Below are 21,759 nucleotides of genomic sequence, written 5' to 3' on the forward strand. Positions count from 1 at the left end.
TTTCTCCTCTTAACTCACTACGGCCTGTACCATTTGCTCGTACATGTGGTTTGAATTTCTTATCCAGGCGTTTCATCAAAAAAAAAATGTTACCGAGGCTGGCCTAGCTCCATTGCATTCAAATGCCTTGATTAAATATAATCGTCACGTATCCAATCCAATCCTATCCATGATCCCACCACATCTTCTATCCCCACCAGCTCCGCTCCGTGCGCCGTACTACATCTACATGCGTGCATGCGAGCTGGTCCCTCCCAGACCGAGACCGGTAAAAAAATACAAGAAACTAGGTGATACATCGCCCGTTGCTGCAGAATTTCTTAAATAAAATTTAACGTGAAATTTGAAAGTAGAAAAATTAAGATGCTTGCATGGCAACATTCACAAAAAAATCGGTGGACGGTGATGTGGCATTTGATATAATGGGTTCCTATATGATGCGGATAACTTACATGTTAAGAGAAATAGAATTAATGACTTTAGTAGGTGTCATCTATATAGGTTATATAGATGATATGAATTTTATTTGCATATTATTTTTTATCAGGATCCAGCAGAAATCGATAAACTAATAGAATAAATATCAATAGAATATTTGATCACATTATAGAAGAATAGGTGCTCAAAAAATAGAGTATGTATATGACTTTACATTAAAGATTAAAAGTATTGTAAAAATAGAGTATGTCTATGACTTTATGTTAATAGATTAAAGATTAAAAGTATTGCACATAGTAGAGATGATATGGACATTTTTTATTTATTGAATCTCGTAAAAATCGATAAGCTAATAGAAGAAACACCAATAGAATATTTGATCACGTTATAGAAGAATATGTGATGAAAAAATAGCGTATGTATATGACTTTATTTTAGTTAATTAAAGATTAAAAGTATTGCATATTGTAGAGATGACATGGACATTTTTTGTAATTAATAAGGTAGTTGAAAGTTAGTGGGACACTTAGTGAAGAATGATGTGGATACTTTGCATGAAGAGAGAAATAGTTAGTGGGTGCCATCTATGGCAACGTATCTTGTGCAAACCAAGAACCTTGTGCAAACCCGTGCAAACCTACTAAACAAAGTTTCAAAAAATTCTGAAAAAAATCATGAATGTGCTTCTCAGATTACATCATCTATATATACAATTTCATGGTCAAATTCGTCTTACTCTAGAAGTTACAAAAAAGACAAATTTGAGATGCATTTGAACCATTATTGTCGTCAGAAAATTTGTCTTTTTTGTAACTTTTAGAGTAAGATGAATTTGACCATAAAATTTTGTATATAGATGAGGTAAGCTAAGAAGCACATTCATGATTTTTTTCAGAAATTTTTGAAACTTTTTTTAGTAGGTTTGCACGAGTTTGCACAAGATCCTTGGTTTGCACTAGATATGTTCCCGCCATCTATATAGAATATATAGATCACGGCTACGGCAATGTACACTACAAACTGTGACAGGTACGGTGGTCCAGGTAATATTTCACCACAGGTAGAATGCGCGTCGACGCCGCATATTTCGCGACCGCGGACCAGCGGAACGCCGTAAATGGCCAGCGGAAACAGCCCGCCCGGGATCGCCGTACGGCCGTTCTGCCCACCGGAAAGGAGGACGGAAAAGCCCCTGCGGGCCGAGTTCGACCGCCGCTTCCCGCGTGCTGTGGTTGTGGTTGCCGCTTCCAGCTCTAGCCTCTAGCTAAGCCAGTGGGTGCGGGCGGGCGGGCGTGCCGCGTGCGTGCGGTCACAGCGACGGGGAAACCAGGAAAGGAGGCAAGCTCCAGCCATCTGGAGACGTACTGGAGGAGCTGGGAACCTGGGAGCTCCAAAGCTGCGTGGGTAGCTGCTGCCTCGTGACCCGGGCGGCGCCGGCGACCGGCAGGCCGCGGCCAGCCGACGGGTCAAGCGTTTGTGAGCTGGCTGGCGGCCGGAGCAACTGCTTTTACGGCGACGAGTGATGCACTGATGATGACCACGGTCGTCGACGTCGAATGTTTGCGCTTGCGGCTCCACTATGCGCCGGCGGCGATGTCTCGGTTGGAAGGGCCGTCGCGCTCACGCGACTCGGCATCCGGCGTCGTTAATTCTTGCGGACTGGACCGGTGGGTGGGCTCGAGATGACGATGCATGCTGCCGCTTCGTATCATCCGCAGCATCGCACGACGCAAGTACTGTGCGGTACTGCTTGGTACCGATGATGGTGCCGCCAGGTATAGTCGGCAGTTTGGCCCGATGCCCATGGCCCCGAGGCACGGCCCAATTTAGCCCAACCCGAGCACGGCCCGGACCCGATTATTATTGGGCTCTGGGCCTCACTGCCGGCCAGCTGGACGCGTCCAGGCACGGCCCGAAAATAGGCGGCCCGGTCGGCCCGATGGGTAACACGATAGACCCGTTTAAATACCAGCCCATCCCTTTATCAAACCCTATTTAGCATCTTCGGGCCGTCGGGATGCCGAGCCGAACGGCCAGCCCAACCCGATTAAATTATTTTCGGGCTGTGCCTGGGCTGCCAGTTCAGCCCATGGGCAGGCACGGCACAGCCCATTAATAATTTCGTGCCTAAGCGGGCCGTGTCTAAACGGACCCATGCCGGGCCGGGCCAGGCCGCCCGTTTGGCAATCTATACCGCAGGTACGAGCCGACGATTTCGCACGGTAGATTGATATGTAGCCGTCGGCCATGCTGCCTTCACCATCTCGCACATGTCTCGAACAGCAAGCATCGAGCGTTGAACAAGCACAAGTGGCGATTGGTTCGTTCGCTTACCACCGCCCTCGCAGCACGGTCGAGACAATTCGCCAAGTACGGTACTTTCGGACACGCTTTTGTGTGCACTATTTTATCCCCACATTCTCCATTCGGTTACTGAATTCTACAAAAATCTTTATCTCGCTGCTCTCACGTAGGTCCTAACACGATAGCTAGTAACGACTGAAGTAGCATCAAAAAGCCTTTCTTGGCGGATCTGGGAAAACATAATAATATATATGAGCTTTTTCTTCACTTCATCTTCTACTTATAGCTACTTCTTTCAAGCTTCAATAGCTACAAATTTATAGAAAGGGACTTAGGACATGCTCCATGCTTCTAGCACAGGTAGAAGGCAGGAGCTCCGAGTGATCCAGTTTTAGATCCGCCCCTGCTTCTTATCCTCCCAGCATCGCTCGCCGCATGTGCAATGGTGCCACCAATATTTCGATATCATACTATACCGATAACTTGGACTTGGACCATAACTAGTGGGTGGGTGGAGTAGGATGGGTGGAGAGGGAAAAGGGGGCCGATGCACCTCCCCCTCCATCTATATATTTGTGACCTTGCTATCAAGCGAATGTATAGATTGCTTTGAAACGAATCGATATACCGTTCCTATCGGTACGTACCCATAGGAAATCAACGGTCCGCATGCATAGCATGTTTAGCATTGGTGAGCAAAAGAATTCTCCACTAGCACAAAAACCCAGCGCCTAGCTACCGCAACCGCTCCTTCATTCTCCACACCAAGCTAGCCATCATGATTCCAGAGCCACAACACAAGGACGTGAAAATACGCGAGGGGCCGGGCAAAGATCATCGGTGCCTCAAGTGGCTCTGTGGTACTGGTGCCCATCCTTTTCTTTGTTTTAGGTTGCGTGCTCCGCACTACTACAATTATGGATTTTGCAAGGCACTTAAAAAAAGCCTCTGAGGCGTGCATAAAAAATAAACACCTTTGTTAATGACCAGCATAAACAAAGGCGGTCATTTTTTATTTACTGAGGCGGTTACGAAAACCGCCTCAGAAAATAGATTAACAGAGGCGGTTTTTGTAAATAGCATGCCTCAGTTAATAATCAAGTCCACCCACTACTACAGAATACATCATTGCCAACGCCCCATCACCGCCGGTTTGTTTCGAACCGGCGGTGATAGTCTATCACCGCCGGTTCCAAATGGACCCAGCGGTGATGCTTACGTATCACCGCCGGTTCGTAATACGACCCGGCGGTGATGCTCTCGACAACATCACCGCCGGGTCCTATTACGAACCGGCGGTGATACGTAATCATCACCGCCGGGTTGTAATATGACCCGACGGTGATGTGTTCTCCACTTATTTTTTTCATTCTCCCCTCTCTCTCTCTCTCCGGTATTTTTTTCCTCCTCCCCCTAGCGTCCGCCCACAGCCCTCCCTCCCTCGTGGCGCCGGCCCTCCGTGTTCGTCGGGTCATCGCCATTCCAACCCACTTTCCACTCGCCCCAGTTCCCCCACTTCACAGCACAGCCGCTCCCCGCCTCCACTGCGAGCCTCGAGAGCCTAGCTAGGGTTCCCTCCCCTCCCGCGCCTCACCGTGTCCAAGGTTCTGCAGTACCTGTACCTCGCGAGCGCGTGGGTCGCCTGCGCGGGCGTGGCCGCCGGGACCGTCGCGCGTCGGGCCCTGGGCGATGAGTCCCCGGTGACCTACGCGTTCCTCAAGGTCTCGATCGGAGCCCTCGTCTTCCCCGTGCTGATCGTCCTCGTCGTCACCCTGCGGCTCCTGCGCGCCATGTGCGTGGCGGGGTTCGGGCTGTCGCTCCGCACCGTCGCCAGGGAGGTTCAGATCCATTCCCGGAAGGTATTGTGGAAAAAAGACAACGCTGTTCCTTTCCGCATTTGATTCGAGCAGGTTTTACCACTGTTAGTCAGTCAGTAAACTGTATGCTGACATTGACTGCCCCCTTTAAGCTGAAATGGCTAGCTAGGCTCTAATTCCCTCTGTTTTGGAATCAATTGTGGTATGCACAAGCTCTATGAGGTGTGGATGCAGGAGCTGCTTTAATTCCAGTTAAGCTGCATTAGTTTCTCTAAAGAAAATGCAATTCGCGCACTGTATATATGTGAGTGCATTTGCATCTTTCCAATTTCACATTGAAGCATACATATACTATCCTTATGATTGTGTTCACTGGAAGATACTGACCGGATTTGCTTGATGATGCTGTTGAGCGTCCTTGTCAGATGATGTTTGGAGCATTAACTTGGAAGGTGCTGCTGGACCCTGCTGCAGTTGTGTTGCTCGTGTCTTTCCTTTTCTTCCTGCTGTTTGGAGTAGGCGTTCTGGTGCTTGGGGGGCTGTTACCTGTGCAGGAATCTCAGAGGGAAAGGATTGGTTCTGCACTCTTTGATACAGGGGTATTGGGTGCCATGGGAATGTCTTGCTTTGTCATCATACCCAGTTTTGCACTAAAGATCTGGAGGAGCAAATAGGTGGCGATGCGGAAGCATTTCAATATCTGAGGTATCCCACAGTCGCCCTGGCTATCTTATGTTTATGTGTCATATAACCTTATCTACAATTAGCATGTCTTTTTGTATGCATCTATGCCTTTTTCGCCTCTTTTTAGTGTGTAAATAGCTCCTTTAGTGGCTTATTATCATTATCCAGAATTGTGAAGCTTGCTAGTAGGGTTGTTATTGAACATAGATTTCATGTGAACATTAGCACAAAACCTGCTACAGAAAGAAAATTGTTTGCAAGTACCTTTTCTGGAAAATATGTTATGCCATAGACAATTTCTCCATTGCAAGGACCATCTTTAGTCTTTAGCAAGTTTCCCCCTGCAAGGACCAGTAATATCTTTATTAAGTCTTTCTTGGTGCCTTGTTGTACATATTAATGTTTGCTGGAACTCGTAACCTGACGCTGAAGCTGAAGCGTTTGCGATGGGGTGGGTCACTGGTTATCACCACCCTGTCTGAACATAACTCTGATGCCCTACTCAATAGTCTATTTGGCTAAGTCCCACAATTCACTAAATATATCTAAGCTGTCCGACAATATTGATGAAACTATTTTAGCCAACATAGATTGTAACCTCCCATCATACTGAAGTGCAACCAATTCTTTATCTCACGCCATAAGGCTACTCATTTTATACGGACTGTATCATATGTAATGGATTATCAGTTCTTGTAGAAATCTCTGCTTTCTGCTTTATTATGATTTCTACAAATTTCTGCTTCAAGTTTTTTTTGTTTGAATTTGGACTGCAAACATATATTGTGCTATTGAACCTAGCTAGCTTAGTAGTAGCTGATAGGTTGAATGCATGTTTAAGTAATGAGATGAGATTACCTAATATAATTCAGTTAAGCTAATATAATTCACCGCCGGTTCGTGTCTTCAACCGGCGGTGTTGATGTCCCCATCACCAACGGTTCCATATACGAACCGGCGGTGTTGATATCCCTATCACCAACGGTTCTGGAACCGGCGGTGATGGCCCCGCTATCACCAACGACTTAAATCCAACAGTACCCAAAACCGTTGGTGATGCACTTTTAGAACCGGCGGTGATAGGGGTGTTGGCCTTGCCCTCACTCACACACTCGCGATCAGCTCGCCGGAGTTGGAGACAACACACAAGACTTGCGGCGACGAATGCCGCGGAGCACAAGCTCCTGTATCTTGGCTTGTATTGATAAAAAAAAACGGACTCGGCAAGACTTCTGAACTAGGAGTACATGGTGTATTTAATCACCAGGGACGCACCATGGAGCTCACCTCCACTCACCGGCCTTCACGCCATGATCAGCACGACGCGCTCAACAAACACCGTGAGAGCCATGCGCTCATCTCGGACTATGCGGCTTCTTCCGTGCTGACCGGCACCATGCACACATGCACTCCACAGACTTCTAACTACCTACGACCCTATCCACACAGCAGCCTGAGCACAAACATGTGCACGTACTGCACCTAGACTCCAACACGATCAACAGCCCTAAACAGCCGTGATCCAAACTGCAACACGCACGCACACATGATCCTCGACTCCAAAACGTGTCGCACCCGCACGGCGCGCCCGACCTCGCCGCAGCCTCCCTGCTGGCGCCCACGCGCACGAACACAACGCGACACGTAACACACACGGACTCACGCACGCCCGGAACAGACCATGGCGTGATTATTCCTAACAAGGGGTGGTTGTAGTAGTGACCCAAGCCCAACTCGTGCCGATAGGTACCTTCAAATATAAATACAGCAGTTAGGGTTTTCTTTTCACTCCCTCTCTCTCTCCCAACTGCTCGGCGGTCTCTCTCCCTCTCCCTACCCTCCCCTCTCTCCAATCTATACATTTGTGACCTTAGATTTCTCTGAAACAAATCTATACATTATTCCTATCGATACGTACCCATAGGAAATCAACAGTCCGCATATGGAGCGTGCTTTAGGATTGGTGAACAAAAGAATTCTCTACCAGCACAAAACTCTAGCGACCAGCTGCAAAACCACCACTCCTTCATTCTCCACACCAATCTAGCCATCATGATTCCCCTGTCATGGTGCCTAGTCGAGGTCGGCTCCAGAGATTGTCGAGCAGTGGCTACATCACCGAGGGAGTGACCGCCTTCTTACCGCCGAACGGCAAGAGTCAGCTACTCGATCATGGCACGATGCAGCCAAGGAAGATGTCGACCACAGGCAATGATAGCGCCGGCCATGCCCTTTGCAGTGATAGCACTGGGCTGATCTTCAACATGCATAGAGACCCTGCGTGTCAGCGTCGGCATTGCCTAAGTTTGTGGCTATAGCTTGGCTCTTCATGTAGCGGCGGCTTTATCCTCTTAACGTGGATATTGGGCTGATCGTGAAGTCTCTGCAGCATAGTTACCATACTGATAACTTGGACCGTAACCAGTGGATGGGAGGAGAGGGAAGAGGGGGCCAATGCCCCCCTATCCAATCTATACATTTGTGACCCTACTCTCAAACGAGACAGCCTGCTAAGCTGCAAGCTTTTAATTAACGAGGAAAGTGATTGAGATTAGGACTCCTGATTCATGAGGGCGGAAGCATACATGCAGTTCCAGTGAAAGCGCGCGGTGGCCATCGTCCTCACTGCAACGTTAACGTCGGCCAGTGCGCTTTGCAGTGATAGCACCGGTATATTCAACATGCACAGGCAACGTCGGCATCAGCGTCGCCTAGGTATGCAGCTATAGCTTGGCTCTTTGTGTAGCAGCGGCTTTCAGATCTATCTTGTGCTCAAAACTGAAAGATGACTAGGTCTGTTAATCACCTCCACATTTTATCCTCTTAACGTGGATATTGGGCTGTTCGTGAAGTCTCTACAGTATAGAAAAGGGAATCATTGGGCACTTCTAACCATTGCCAACCGTGATTATTAAAAATAGTTGGTTATTATGTCAACTGTTGGCCATTCCAACAAATAGGTAATGGTACTTATTAATTGCACCGTCAACCACAACCAAACCATCGGCCATTCCAACAAATAGCCAAGCGTACCTAATTGCACCGTGGACCACTGCCAAACCATCGGCAAATTAATAATAATGTTCCCAAGGGGTGGTCGGAAAATTCTCACTACTCTCGGCTAATGTTAGGATTCTAGTAGTAGTGATTGCTCAACTATCCTGTTGCCTCTAGTGGTAGCAGTACTATAGCACCAAGTTTCTCGTCTCATGCTGCCACTACATTCATGAAGATCTTGGGTAACCACTCTACTCATCGTCAATGTAGTTAACCCATTTCAACACCGCCATTCCATGTCATCCTAGCTACACCACCGTCGGCTCCACCTTGCTATGTTATCAAAGAATAGCAATTGCCATCACCAGCAGGTTGGGCACCCTCGAACCTTGAAACTCGTGAGTGGGGAAGACAAATCACTCGAGTGTGCTTTACCGAAAGTTACTCACATTTATTGACGCAAAGGTAGCAAATCAACTACAAGAGTGACAATCCCCCGCTGAAACATGTTTCTATTTTAAAATAGCAAACAGTCTGTAGTTTTATATTAGTTACCAATTTTAGACTTCATAGCCCAGTTACCAAGACTGAAATTTTGAAAGTATGCCAACTAAATTTGGAGATGAAACTCGTCTCTCTTCCTATAAAACTCTTCCTCATCCCTCTTCACAATGACACTGCCAAGTCATAAAAATCGATGATGTTGCATGTTATTTGATTCTGATAAAGCTCATGATGAAAATAACTAGCATTGAGACGGCCCTTATGTACCACAATTCGCGGCGAACATGTTTATGTTGTATGATTGTTACTAATTTATCAAAACTGTTGAGAAAAGACAAAACCAACTCAGAAAAATTAACTGTCCGTTCCTCAGAGAAAAATTATTATCAAGGACTGGTTTAGTCACCTGGCGACCAAGATACGCCTTTTTCAAAATCCGTTGATGAAAAGGGCTGGCGGATCGGAGGTCCCAGAGCCTCTTCGACGCTTGGTTCGGACGGCACGTACTGGCAGCTGATGGTGCGCTGCTAGCTGAAGTGGAACGTAATCATGCACGGTGGTGCATTGGTAGTACTCCATCGTGCATGTGTACACACACGTACCGTGACCATTAAGATATACAACTCCTATATGCAACTAGGATTCAAATTCGAATGCATGCAGGTCATACCAGAGCTAGAGACGTACAGTAGCTCCCAGATCGACCGAACAAACGCCACTCCATCCGTAACTCTCCCCGTCACCGCCCCATGCAGCCGTGCCATCAATCTCCTACGGCTCCAATCAGAAGAGGTAAACACGCCTCCCATGCCGGCCGGCACGCTGATTGCAGAGAAGGGTACGATACAATGATGCATGCTTCGCTTCGGCTCCACTAGCACCCTGCAGCACAGTACGTATAGTAGTGGCACCCCCCGGCCCGCCCACATGCGCTGCTGGTACGGCGACGCGACCGTGGCACGCAGACAGGCAGGCCGGCCCGGCCGGCCGGCGCACGCACGTGCAGCAGGCGGCCCATACACCACCAAGCCCGCGCGCGAGAGCACAGTGCGAGGCTGCAAACGCGCGCGCATGCTTGATCGCCGACCATCAAACCAAATCGCGCCCCTGCACTCGAGATCTGCATGCCGTCGTGTCTAAACCACCACCACCCCTGCCGCAGGAGGCCGGCGGCTGTGCATGCCGTTGCCTTTTCTTCTTCCCTGGGCCGTGCCCGTCCTCTCCTATTTAAGCAACCTTTCCGCGGTCGCCTTTTTCCGCCATGAATTGCAAGCCTACGCCGGTGACGACCTGGCCTAGCTTATTGGCTCCTGCATGCTAGCTGCGCCTGCGTCGTCTCCATGCCATGCATGCCGCTGCGCCGCTGGTAGTGCGCGCGCTAGCTAGTAGTGCAAGTGTAGAGTAGAGAGCTCCAGCAAGATCCGCCCAGCTTTGCGTCGTCGTCTCCGGCCGTGACCGTGAAGGGATCGCGACCGCCGTCCCCGTCCGTGCGGGATCTCCTGCCGCGCGGATCCTACACGGCTACACCCACCGCCTTTGCCGTTGGCAGGCTACCACCTACAGCCCGGTGAGCATCGCCTTTTTTTTCGTGCACACACAGCTAGCTAGGCTAGTAGCTGCCGATCGTACGTGCATGGGAACGGAGGAGATGCTGCCGTAGTGGTCGTCGGCGGGCCTGCTGCAGATCAAGGCGTTGCGCCGCTCACGGGAGTGTGGACGCAGGTGGTGGTCGCAGGAGCTCAAAAGCACCCCCACCAGAAGCCGGCCAGCTGCCGGCGAGCTCCCTCTCGTCTTCATCCCGAGGTGGTCAGATCACTGCTCGCCCTTCAACTCCCCCATGCAGCCATGTTTGGTTCGCATCTGCAGTTTTTACTTCTCGATCTCGCACGGTTAGTTGCATTTCGGACTACGAGTGCTGTGGATGAGGGTCGTGTTCGCGGTAGTACACGCCTTGTCCCATTCGACGGCCGCATCGATCCCGCCTCGTCCCCTCCCTCTCGTCTCATGCGCGTCCGCCATGTGTTGCGGTGTAGCTTGCTTAGCTTTTCTTGCCAACTTGGGCTTGCCTGGGCCGGCTGGGCACCACCACTGTTTAAGCCCTGAAGGGGGGAGATAAGGGTGAGATTTGCGATCTCTCTCTCTCTCATATAGATGCATGTAATTTTGATTTGACGCAAAGATCAGTACCTGGGTCGGTCGGTCTTTTGGACCGGTAAAGAAGACTGCCTGCGGATGTTCTTGTTTCCAAAAATGCGCTCTACACCTGTTGCTCCCGAACTGGGCGTCCTCCTTTTCTTTCTCCCCCTTTCTTGTTTGCGTCTTTTTGGGCTGACGCTGTCCCTTTTCGAACCTCGAGTGCCCAAACAAATCTCTCCCTCGCTCCCCCCCTCTCTCTCATCACGCTACTCCCTCGCTCGCATCCGTTTCCATTTCTTTACTTTAATGGCGATGAGAGAGAGAGTGAGATCAGACATCAGACAGAGGAGAGAGAGACCGAGATGGAGTGAGATCAGAGAGGCCCATGCTTCTTCGCTTTGTCCGCTAATGGCCGCTCTCACCTCCTCAGCATCGTCTCCCCCTTTTTATTTCGAACCCGTGCCCACTCGCACGCTTCCTTCCGTTTTCCCTCTCTTATTCAAAACCCGGCTCCTCCAACTGCCGTCACCTCGCCTCACTCGTGTGTCTTCTCACTCCACCAGCGACCGCCCGACCTCCAGGTCCGGCGATGGGCAAGGCGGCGCGGTGGTTCCGCAGCTTCCTGGGCAAGAAGGACCAGGCCAAAGACCAGAGGCGCCAGCGGGAGAACCACCAGCCGCTGCCCCCGCAGGCCAGCGCCAAGCGCTGGAGCTTCGGCAAGTCCTCCCGGGACACGGCGGAGGCCGCTGCCGCCGCCGCTGCCGCCTCCCAGGCGCCCGTTGCGGCCGGCAACGCGGCGATCGCGCGCGCGGCTGAGGCCGCGTGGCTCAGGTCCGCGGCCTACGCCGAGACGGACCGGGAGCGCGAGCAGAGCAAGCACGCCATCGCCGTGGCCGCGGCCACCGCGGCGGCGGCGGACGCGGCGGTCGCCGCGGCCCAGGCGGCCGTCGCCGTCGTGCGGCTCACCAGCAAGGGACGCGCCGCGCCCGTCCTCGCCACCGCCGGCGGGCGCGCCGCCGCCGCCGTCAGGATCCAGACGGCGTTCCGGGGATTCCTGGTAAGCAGCAGCGGACCGGCCCAAACTCCGTGATCGAATCGAACAGTGCCCGGTGCCTCTCGCCGTGTCCGTACGCCTTGCTCTGCTTCAAACCACTGTTCTGCTCTCTGTGCGCAGGCGAAGAAGGCGTTGCGCGCGCTCAAGGCGCTGGTGAAGCTGCAGGCGCTGGTGCGCGGCTACCTCGTGCGCCGGCAGGCGGCCGCCACGCTCCAGAGCATGCAGGCCCTCGTCCGCGCGCAGGCCGCCGTGCGCGCGCGCCGCGCCGGCGTCCCCGTCCTCCCGCAGCTCCACCACCCGCCCGTCCGGCCGCGCTACTCGCTGGTACGAACCGAACGAATGCCTGCTTTGCCATACTCGTCGGCGCTGCCCGTCGATGTTTGCTGACGTGTCGGAATGATCGGCCGGTGCAGCAAGAGCGGTACGCGGACGACACGCGGAGCGAGCACGGCGCGGCGGCGTACGGCAGCCGGCGGCTGTCGGCGAGCATCGAGTCCTCGTCGTACGGGTACGACAGGAGCCCCAAGATCGTGGAGGTGGACCCGGGCCGGCCCAAGTCGCGGTCGTCCTCGCGCCGGGCGAGCTCCCCGCTGCTCGACGCCGGCAGCAGCGGCGGCGAGGAGTGGGGCGCCAACTCCGCGTGCTCGCCGCTGCCGTGCTACCTGTCCGCCGGGCCGCCGCGCATCACCGTGCCGACCTCGCGCCAGTTCCCGGACTACGACTGGTGCGCGCTGGAGAAGGCCCGGCCGGCGACGGCACAGAGCACGCCGCGGTACCTGCACGTGCACGCGCCGGGCACCCCGACCAAGTCCGTGGCGGGCTACTCCCCGTCGCTCCACGGCTGCCCGAACTACATGTCAAGCACGCAGGCGTCGGAGGCCAAGGTGCGGTCGCAGAGCGCGCCGAAGCAGCGGCCGGAGCTCGCCTGCGGCAATGGCGGCGGCGCGCGGAAGCGGGTGCCGCTGAGCGAGGTGGTGGTGGTGGAGTCGTCCCGCGCGAGCCTGAGCGGCGTCGTGGGAATGCAGCGCGGGTGCGGCGCCAGGGCGCAGGACGCGTTCAGCTTCAAGACGGCCGTCGTCGGCCGCATCGACCGCACGCTGGAGGTGGCCGGCGTCGAGAACGACCGGCTGGCGTTCCTGCAGAGGAGGTGGTGATGAGGCCAGCAGGCTCTGCATTGGGGATGCCAGTGAAACGAGGGCTTTGGGGGGGGGGGGGGGGGGAGTAATTAGCAATAAGAATGCGTTTTCCTGTGTGTTCTTGCGAGCTCTCGTCCTTTTCATTCTTCTTGTTCTTGTGTGTTTGCAATGTGATCAATCATGCAGCTTTTGTGTTTCTTCTCTTCTCTTCTCTTTTTTTTTTCATGTTCATTTGTGGCAAACAAGTGTATGAGGAAAAATTGATTCATACTGCACTTGGCATGTAAATTCTTGGTCCTATTTATCCACGATCTTCTTGGATTGTGTTCTTAACTGCTTCTCTATTTGTTCAGAGCATTGTGTGATTTGTTTCTACTATTGTGGAGGCACCTGGCACCCATTCAACTGAATCGGCAGAGGCAGTAGTGGGCACCAATCTTAGGCCACTCACAATGAAGAGTCTGAAAAATCAATTGGAAGGACCGTCCTATCACAGCACAGAAACTAACAGAAACGGCCTCTTGAATCCAGTTCCTACCATGGTATAAACTACACGACGTCATATGGACGTCGTTGCAGTACTTAGGGGTGCAAATAGGTAACCTTTAGGTGCACCTCCAACTGTCTTTAGTTCAAAATTTTATACTAACTTTTCAAATTGAGATATGGTTTTGGAGATTTAATATAAAATTTTGAACTAGAGAGAGTTGGAGGAGCACTTAATGGATACCAATTGGCACCCATAGCAGTACTCTTCTAGTATATGTTTGATTTCAATCAAGGGAACGTTAAAAATTCGCTTGCAATTGATCTTAAACTCATGGCAGTGCTAGTTTGTGCTAAGCGCTAACACTAGTGCTGTAGACTGACTAGGGTTGCAATGAACGGGAGAGGTAGCTTGGAACTCAATTCGTTTCGTCCGGAGCCATGACAGGCCAAACGGCCGATGATTTGAGTCCTCGAACTCAGAAGTTGGATCGGATTCTTTCGTAGAGCCTACTACTGATTTTGTCCCGTAGGCGCGTTCAAAACCTGGTTGCTGGGCCTAGCATTAGCCGCTATCAATAATCCTACTGGAGCACTTCGTGCGATGAATGAATGAATGAATCGTGGAGGAGGATGGAAATGGAGAGGGAACACGGCTTGCTTGGCAGCTTGCAATTGGCGCCACACCTCGTAGTAGCCTTCCGGGAATTCGGGCGCTGAGATCCAACGCGGAACAGGGCGCCGAGGCGGGAGTGCGGGCCCCACCATGGCCTCCGCCCCCACTCCTGACACGCGGGCCCGGGTTGCTCCCCTCCCCGGACCCAGCTAATTAATCCCCAAAGAGAAAGGGCGAGGTCGGCTCCGTCGCTGCTGCTGCCACAAGGTGCACTGTTCCCTGCACGTTCCAGTTTGCTGCTCGTTACCGTGCTGCTGCTGATGTCACCCGCGCCGTGTTTGGTTTGGGGTGTAAAAGTTTTCGTGAAATTTTTTTGGCTCTTTGACCACTAATTTAGAGTATTAGATAAAGTCTAATTACAAAACCACCTCCACAACCTCCGTGTAAATCACGAGACAAATCTAATGAGGTTTTTTACCGCGTGATTAGAGGATGATTACTGTAGTATCACTGTGGCAAATGATTAATTACTACCGTCATTAGATTCGTCTTGAAAAATCACACCCATTCCTGAAAAAATTTTGCAAATAGACTTCATTTAGTACTCCATGTATGCGAGATTCTTTTTTTCGAAAAACGTGCACGTAAAAATTACTGTATAAACCAAACATCGCCATGCCGTGCCCTGCCGGTAAAAGTATGGGTATACCCGTTTGGAGTTTTTTTTCTCTAGTATGTTTTTTTGCGCATTCTAAAGTGACCAACGGAAGGTCCCCAACCCCATTGCAAGTTGCATCCATAACCAGAGCACTAGATCCATAGCCAGTGGCTCGGTGGTAGCGCTCGTGGTTGCGAGGCTGCCCGCCAGCGTTTGATCTCCCGTGATCGCAACGCTAGTGTCGCACCGGGTGCTGAGGCCTGTGTGTGGGTGTGCGTGCATGTGGAGGTGTGCGTGTGTCTCAGTATGACGTCTTTCGAGACTACTTGGACAGCTTCGTCTGCGTTAAATTCGGTTAATATAGGCGTCCAAAATCTTACATGACTTTCCAGTGTTAAAAAAAAATCGCACCCGATCTGTGCCCGTGACAAACGAACGAGCGAGCATGTGATCGACGGAGAGGCTGGCGGGGCCTGAGCACTGTCAGCGGAACCCAGAGGTTAGCTGGTCCTCCCCTTTTCTCCTGCGCCCTGCCCTGCTTGCTGGAACACTGCCTGCCGATGAGGACACGGGCGGCCTATCCATCCATCCGTCCATTCACCCTATCCGTCCGTCGGTCCGCGGCGCCTTTCTTCTCAGCAATGATTAGGTCCTGATTTGACGGATGATAGAGGACTCGGTCTCTCCTGGGTGACCGTGCGAGCTCCTGCTAGATGCTGCACGCATAGTACATTTTTCTCTCTTCCTTTTTGAAGATCCGTGTCCTTGCACTGCCCTTCTTTTCCTGCACGTTTCGCATTTTGCCGTGCACCATTCTACCTCCGTTCTAAGGCTTTCCACCCCATACACATCGTAAACATAAAAAAAACTGTCACATCGAATGTTTCAATACATGTATGGAGTACTAAATGAAGTTTATTTACAAAACTTTTTGCATAGATGGGCTGTAAATCGCGAGATGAATCTAATGAGCCCACTTAATCTATGATTTGCAACATTGATGCTACAGTAACTATTCGCTAATTATTGATTAATCATAGATTAATTAGCATCATTAGATTCGACTCGCGATTTACAACTCATCTGTGCAAAAAGTTTTGTAAATAAACTCCATTTAGTACTTCAAATTAGTAAGATTCCAACGCAAAAAAAAATTGCGCTGGAACTAAACAGGGCCTAATTGTAAGACAATTTGCTTTGTCCTATGTCTGTATAGTCTGAGTTTGATCAAATTTATAGTGAATAATATTAGCATTTGACATATCAAATAAGTAAATTATAAAATTATTTTATTACATATAATAGATCTAGTAATTCTCATTTGATATTCAGTTTGACCAAAATACCTTACATTGCAGCATTGAGAGAATAAACTAGCAGCCGACTAAATAGGAGCATTAACTTGTATGGCTGCCAAATTTTGCGACGTGGCTAGCTGTGACAGGCATTCAAACGTTCCCTTGATCACCAGTTTTAGGACTTGCTCCCGTGAAGGATACAGCAGGCCGCGGTTAGTCTAACCATAACAGGCTGGAGCCGACGATCAAGAACGTGATCCTTGTTGGTGTGTGTGGAGTTTATTTGGTTGTGCAGACCAATGCAGAAGCTACCCGTCTCATGTAGGGATGGCAATTCCACCCGCGGATGCGGGTATCCGCGGATTTTAAACCCGATGGATGCGGGTGCGGGTTTGATATTTCACCCGTGGGTGGACCCGCACCCGCACCCGCATATTGCGGGTGCGGGTGCGGATTTGAGATTCCACCCGCGGGTGGACCCGCATCCGTCCGGAAAAAAAACCACAACCCAACCTATTTAGATAAGGTCAATCCCAACTATCCTAACTACAAAATGAGCACATAACTTATGAATTTATTGTTAGTTTGTCCTTATTACTTTGAACTAATGGATTTGATGCTAGTTTGCTCTTATTATTTATAGAAATGTGTTATTTGACTGTTTAAATTGATGAATTTGTACATTTTTATTACATCTGTTGTTAGACCCGCGGGCACCCGAAACCCCGCCCGAAATCCGCGGGTGCGGGTGCGGGTGCAAAAATGCACCCGCGGGTTTGCTCGCGAGCGGGTTTTTTCCAATCCCGCGGGTTTGCCTGCGGGCGGGTTTTCGCCAAACCCGCACCCACACCCGCGGGTGCCATCCCTAGTTTCATGAAGGGAATGGTTTAATTTTCTTTGTTAAAAAACCGATGAATACGCTAACGGTGCCAAATGTGTGGAGCCTAGAGGGAGGGAAGGACATGAAGGGAGCCTAATGCGAACATATGCCCCTACTTATACTCCTGCTAATGGGGCGGGGCTTGATGGGTTTTTTGGGTGGGTTTTAATACGGGTACTATTGGATGGGTGGAAACGGGTGACACTATGAAATGGGTTGGGGCGGGTTGGGTTGACGACATAGACGGGTTGGGACGGGTTGGGGCGCTATGGTAGTAGATCGGCACGTAAGTCGCATATCATCTTCCATCGTGACTTCGGGTTGGGGCGGGTTGGGGCATTGGGCCGACGGGGTGGGTCGGGGCGGGTGGTAGTTAAGGCTCTTGAAATATGGGTAGGGGCGGATTTGGGGTGGGTTCAACCCCATTAGCAGGCGTACCTACTTATACTCTCTTCGTCTCAAAAATACTGTTTGTTCAGAAAATAACTGTGTTACCTCTAATTAACTATAGCAGTTGTTATTAAAGACCACATTGTTTATTTGGTTCCCTATATTCTCAATAAATGCAAATGCATTGAAATTAGAAAAGTAATACTCTGTCCTAGAATATAGCTATTTTTAAGTCAAATCTTTTAAACTTTAACAGTAGATGGTGAAAAAACTATACAAACTGACAACATAAAGTGCTACCAGTTTATTCATATTGAAACCAACTATCATGACATGCAATATTTTCTATTTAAAATTAATTACCTTTGAAGATACTATTGATAAAAAATGAAAATATTTAACTTTGACCAAGTTAAAAAGTTGTAGTACTTAAGCATTGGAGTGACTCAATGCCCTTCTCTATGCAACTAGGCGTATAACCTGCGCATTTGCGCGACTAGTACTGAAAATTCAAAAATTTGCATGTCGTTATATCCTTACTTAAAGATTATACAATTTTTTTTTACCATACATCACCCTGGTCATTATCATAAATTAAGTCTTATTGTTTGTTAAAACAAATCAAATATGATCTACCTATAATAACAATTTATGTTGACCTTTAATAATATTATGCATATAATTATTCTTATTTTTGTTTTATTTTGATTGATTGTTGTTAGCTTTAGTTTTTATTAATAGTATATGTTTGTAACTGATACATAGCTAAATGATATTTCATATTTAATTTTTCATAATGGTATTGGTGGGTGATTTTTAATTAGACACAAGGGTATTTTAGGTTTTTTTTTGTAATGGCAATGGTGAGTAATTTTAATTTTTCTTTTTTTCTCCGATTAACGTTAGAATTTCTAGTCCTTGAGAGCGAACGTGGAGGCTTCGTTTGTTGGCCAAATAATAAGATAATAGATAGATTATTTCTTAGTATTTAATATTATTTTAATTAGATGGACTTTACTACAACCTAAACGAACAGTCTTTGTAACAATATTTTAGAACAGAGGGATTATGTATAAAGCTACAAAGATCCAAGCTCACTGAACGTAACCGAACAAAAGAATGCACATGCGTATATGTTGATTATTGACGGAACGAGCAAGCTTAGCGTACGTATGTGCCTATCGTGATTCTTTTTCGTACTACCTTTTTTTAATAATATAATGGTTCGTATAAAGAAGTTGTGAAAGAAAACATCACCATTAACCATTGAAGATGATAGGAGCTACATTGCTGTTACCCACCAACATACATGCATCTCATTCAAAATTCGACCTGATTCTCGGCTTTTATCCCGCGTCTCCCTCTAGCATCACCCACCCGACGATCTCTTGGAGTTGCCGGACAGTTGCACGTTGGCTTCGAGCCTTCGACCCTTTAGGTAGCCCTGCACTGCACATCGAGTAGGATGGTAACAGATTATGATTCTAGTGATATTTTCACAATCCAACATGATCTTTATATATTTTAAATTTAAAATTGTATAAGATAAAAGTCCGATTTTTCTTAGATCCTTCCTTAATTGGCTTGATTAAAATTTGAGATTTTTTACCACCCCTAAATTATATAGAACATGGTTACCTAGAGTCGTTTGACCGGCCGACGACCGGGCAGGCGCGGTGGTTCGGCTCGGCTCTCGAGCCCAAAACCACGACCTGACCACACCCCGTCCGAGGCCGGCTGGTGGTGGGTGCACACACTCGCACGCACGTATGAGATCGATACGTCCCTGCTGTCACACCCGGTTTTAAGAACAATACCAAATGCATAATTATATATATGCCAGGATCAAGTTTCATACTTGAAATCCACAGGCTCTCTCTCTCCCCCCGGAACGCTAGTCCCCTGCTGTCACACCCGATTTTAAGAACAAAACCGAATGCATAATTATATATATGTCAGGATCAAGTTTCATACATATAGAGACATTATAAGTGAATAATCAGTAACAGTATCACGGAAAGAGAAACTACAACATATAAAAGATTATCAGAGTTATACAGCTTATCCTGGAAACGAAGGCTTCAAACTTCACAGGCAATCGACTGTGGGTTGCGTACGCCTAGAACTCAGCAACATCTTCAGAAAACTTCATAAACCTTCTCCTTCTGAGCAACAGTAAGCAAAAGTGAGTACACTTATGGTTGGTACTCAGCAAGGCCACAAGAAATAACCAGAATGTGATTTATATCCATCTTTAAGTTTATTAATCATGTGAGGGTCCAAGCTGCTCTTGACCGTGAGCACGGCTAACCGGTTAGTTTTAACTCTGCAGAGGTTGTACACTTTCACCACAATTCGCGTAAAAGTTCCGAAGAACTTTGAACCCAACCATGCAATGTGCTAGCTAGGCACAATACCACACTTCCGAGGTGTGATTGCATAGGGACGTTACGAGACCTTTACAAAGATTCCCTAACATATGACAATCCGCTAAGGTTTCAAGTCTAAGTGGTCATAACACTGTCCTAATGAGGTGATACCTTGCCAAAGGACCATTAAACAATACCAATTGCCCCAAGAGGACCGAGCTATACCCCATCGATGCATCCCCTCTTGCCCTTTCAGTAAGACTGTCACAAGCTAGAGTCTCTAATTAATCAGCCAAGACCAGAGCCATGTAGTATTGTGGTTGTACGATTTTCTTGGGTGGTTCTCCATGTTCCAATTAAATCATCATACTCTTGTAAATAAGCATAGACAGAAAGATGGTTAGGGTCACTTGCCTTTTTCCAACGAAAAGCTACTCTTACTGCTCTTCAGCTTTTGCTCACTTGGAAAACTTGATTCTTCAATCTTTGAACAACGATTCATCTGCTCGAAGCAATCTTCGGGCAAACATACAAAGCAACAAACAAAAACCACTAAGAACAGTACACCAATCATATAAAAGCATTAAAAGGTTGTACTAAAGGATCGGGCTCGCTGCTACGGTTACGAGAGCGCAAAAAAAACGCGGAAAACAGAACTAAAACGGCGATTCTATAGACTAAACGGTGCTTCAAGGATCTAGTCGCGATTAACCATAGACGCGAAAGGCTAACAGAAAAGACTTGCAAGACACAGCAAAGTGTGCTCACATAGTATAACAGGGTGATAAAGCTATTGCACACGTTGCAAGGATCACGTGAGCGCAAGAATCGATGAAAACGGAGCTAAAACGAAGAAGTTATAGCCAAAACTGGGTTCTAGGGGCCCATCTGTGAAGAAAAAGAGCTTCCAGGGGCTAGATCTGAAGAAACCAGGGACTAAAACGAGATTAAACCTAAACTACAGGGGCTAGCTTGAAAAACTACAGGCTAAGGACGGCAGGTTCTATATTAGAAAAGATCGGGGCGTTTTCTGTAAAGATTTGGACTAAAACAGAAATAGTTTTGAACTGCGATGGATGGCGGGTTGATTTAGGAAAAACCTAGGGTCCTTTTTGCAAAACCAACACAGTTGACATGTATCTGTTCTGATTGACTCAGTCTATATCCAATCGGGACCGTTGGATCGAGATCGAACGGCTCCGGGGCGATGCGGTGGCGCGGGCGGCGGCGTTAGCTGCCGGCGAGCTGTGGCCCGCGGTGGCGGGTCACCGGAGTTGCCGATTCAGCACTCCGGGGATCGGTTTGGCTCGGCTTTGGGTCTAGGAGCAAGAACGCGGCACGGCAACTCGATGACGGGGTTCGCGCGAGCTGCAGAGGCGGCGGACGGCGAGTGCGGCTGCGCAGCGGCGAGGCGGAACTCCGACGAGCTACTCTCAGCGAAGTAGAGCATGAGGGAGAGGGAAAAGGGGCCGGTGAGAATTCTCACCACGATGCGGTGCTCCGGCGGCAGCTTTTGGAGGCGCGGGAGCGACGGAACGACGGTGCGGCGATGGGCTCTGAGCTCGGCAACAATGGCGGCTCGTGAGGTAGGGTTTGGGGCGGTGGGGCGGCTGCGGCTCGGAGGGGGGGCCCAAGGAGGGTTGAGGGGCTCCGCTTATATAGGGGCGCGGCTCCTAGGCGTGCGGGCCACGGCAGCGCGGGGAGGCGTGCGGCGGCCGGACTCCGCGGGAGTCCGTTCATCGTGGGGTAGGAGAAGGAGGGGGACGCGCGGAGTTGGGCCGGGAAAGGGAAACGGGCCGGTTGGACTGGGCTTCGCGGGGAAGAAAAGAGAGATAGAGAAAATGGAGATGGCGAACTGGGCCGAATCAAAGGGAATTGGGCTGGGCCAAAAGAAAGGAAGGAGGGAGAGAGAGATTTCTATTTTTTTCAAAGGATTCAAACAATTCAATTCAAATTTAAATTCAAGAGAATTTAAACTCGAGTTGAACAACA

The 21,759-nt window shown here is 49.4% G+C and overlaps 2 protein-coding genes across 4 annotated transcripts; both read left to right on the top strand.

Moving 5' to 3' along the window:
* Positions 1 to 1,444: 1,444 nt before the first annotated feature.
* LOC120667553 lies at positions 1,445 to 5,285 on the top strand. Its single transcript, XM_039947607.1, has 3 exons — positions 1,445 to 1,481; positions 4,312 to 4,601; positions 4,988 to 5,285. The coding sequence occupies exons 1-3, from the start codon at positions 1,445 to 1,447 to the stop codon at positions 5,231 to 5,233; spliced, it is 573 nt and encodes a 190-aa protein (XP_039803541.1). The 3' UTR covers positions 5,234 to 5,285.
* Positions 5,286 to 9,948: 4,663 nt separating this feature from the next.
* On the top strand, positions 9,949 to 13,403 carry LOC120664332. 3 transcript variants are annotated; one of them, XM_039943495.1, is made up of 4 exons: positions 9,949 to 10,311; positions 11,444 to 11,937; positions 12,055 to 12,258; positions 12,348 to 13,403. In XM_039943495.1, the coding sequence occupies exons 2-4, from the start codon at positions 11,470 to 11,472 to the stop codon at positions 13,086 to 13,088; spliced, it is 1,413 nt and encodes a 470-aa protein (XP_039799429.1). In that variant the 5' UTR covers positions 9,949 to 10,311; positions 11,444 to 11,469; the 3' UTR covers positions 13,089 to 13,403. The 3 variants fall into 3 exon arrangements, with proteins under 3 accessions (XP_039799429.1, XP_039799430.1, XP_039799427.1); XM_039943496.1 differs by lacking the exon at positions 9,949 to 10,311 and adding an exon at positions 10,321 to 10,547; XM_039943493.1 differs by lacking the exon at positions 9,949 to 10,311 and having other exon boundaries at positions 10,554 to 11,937.
* Positions 13,404 to 21,759: the final 8,356 nt, after the last annotated feature.

This window comes from Panicum virgatum, chromosome 3N (genome assembly GCF_016808335.1).
Source record: "Panicum virgatum strain AP13 chromosome 3N, P.virgatum_v5, whole genome shotgun sequence".
Lineage (NCBI taxonomy): Eukaryota > Viridiplantae > Streptophyta > Magnoliopsida > Poales > Poaceae > Panicum > Panicum virgatum.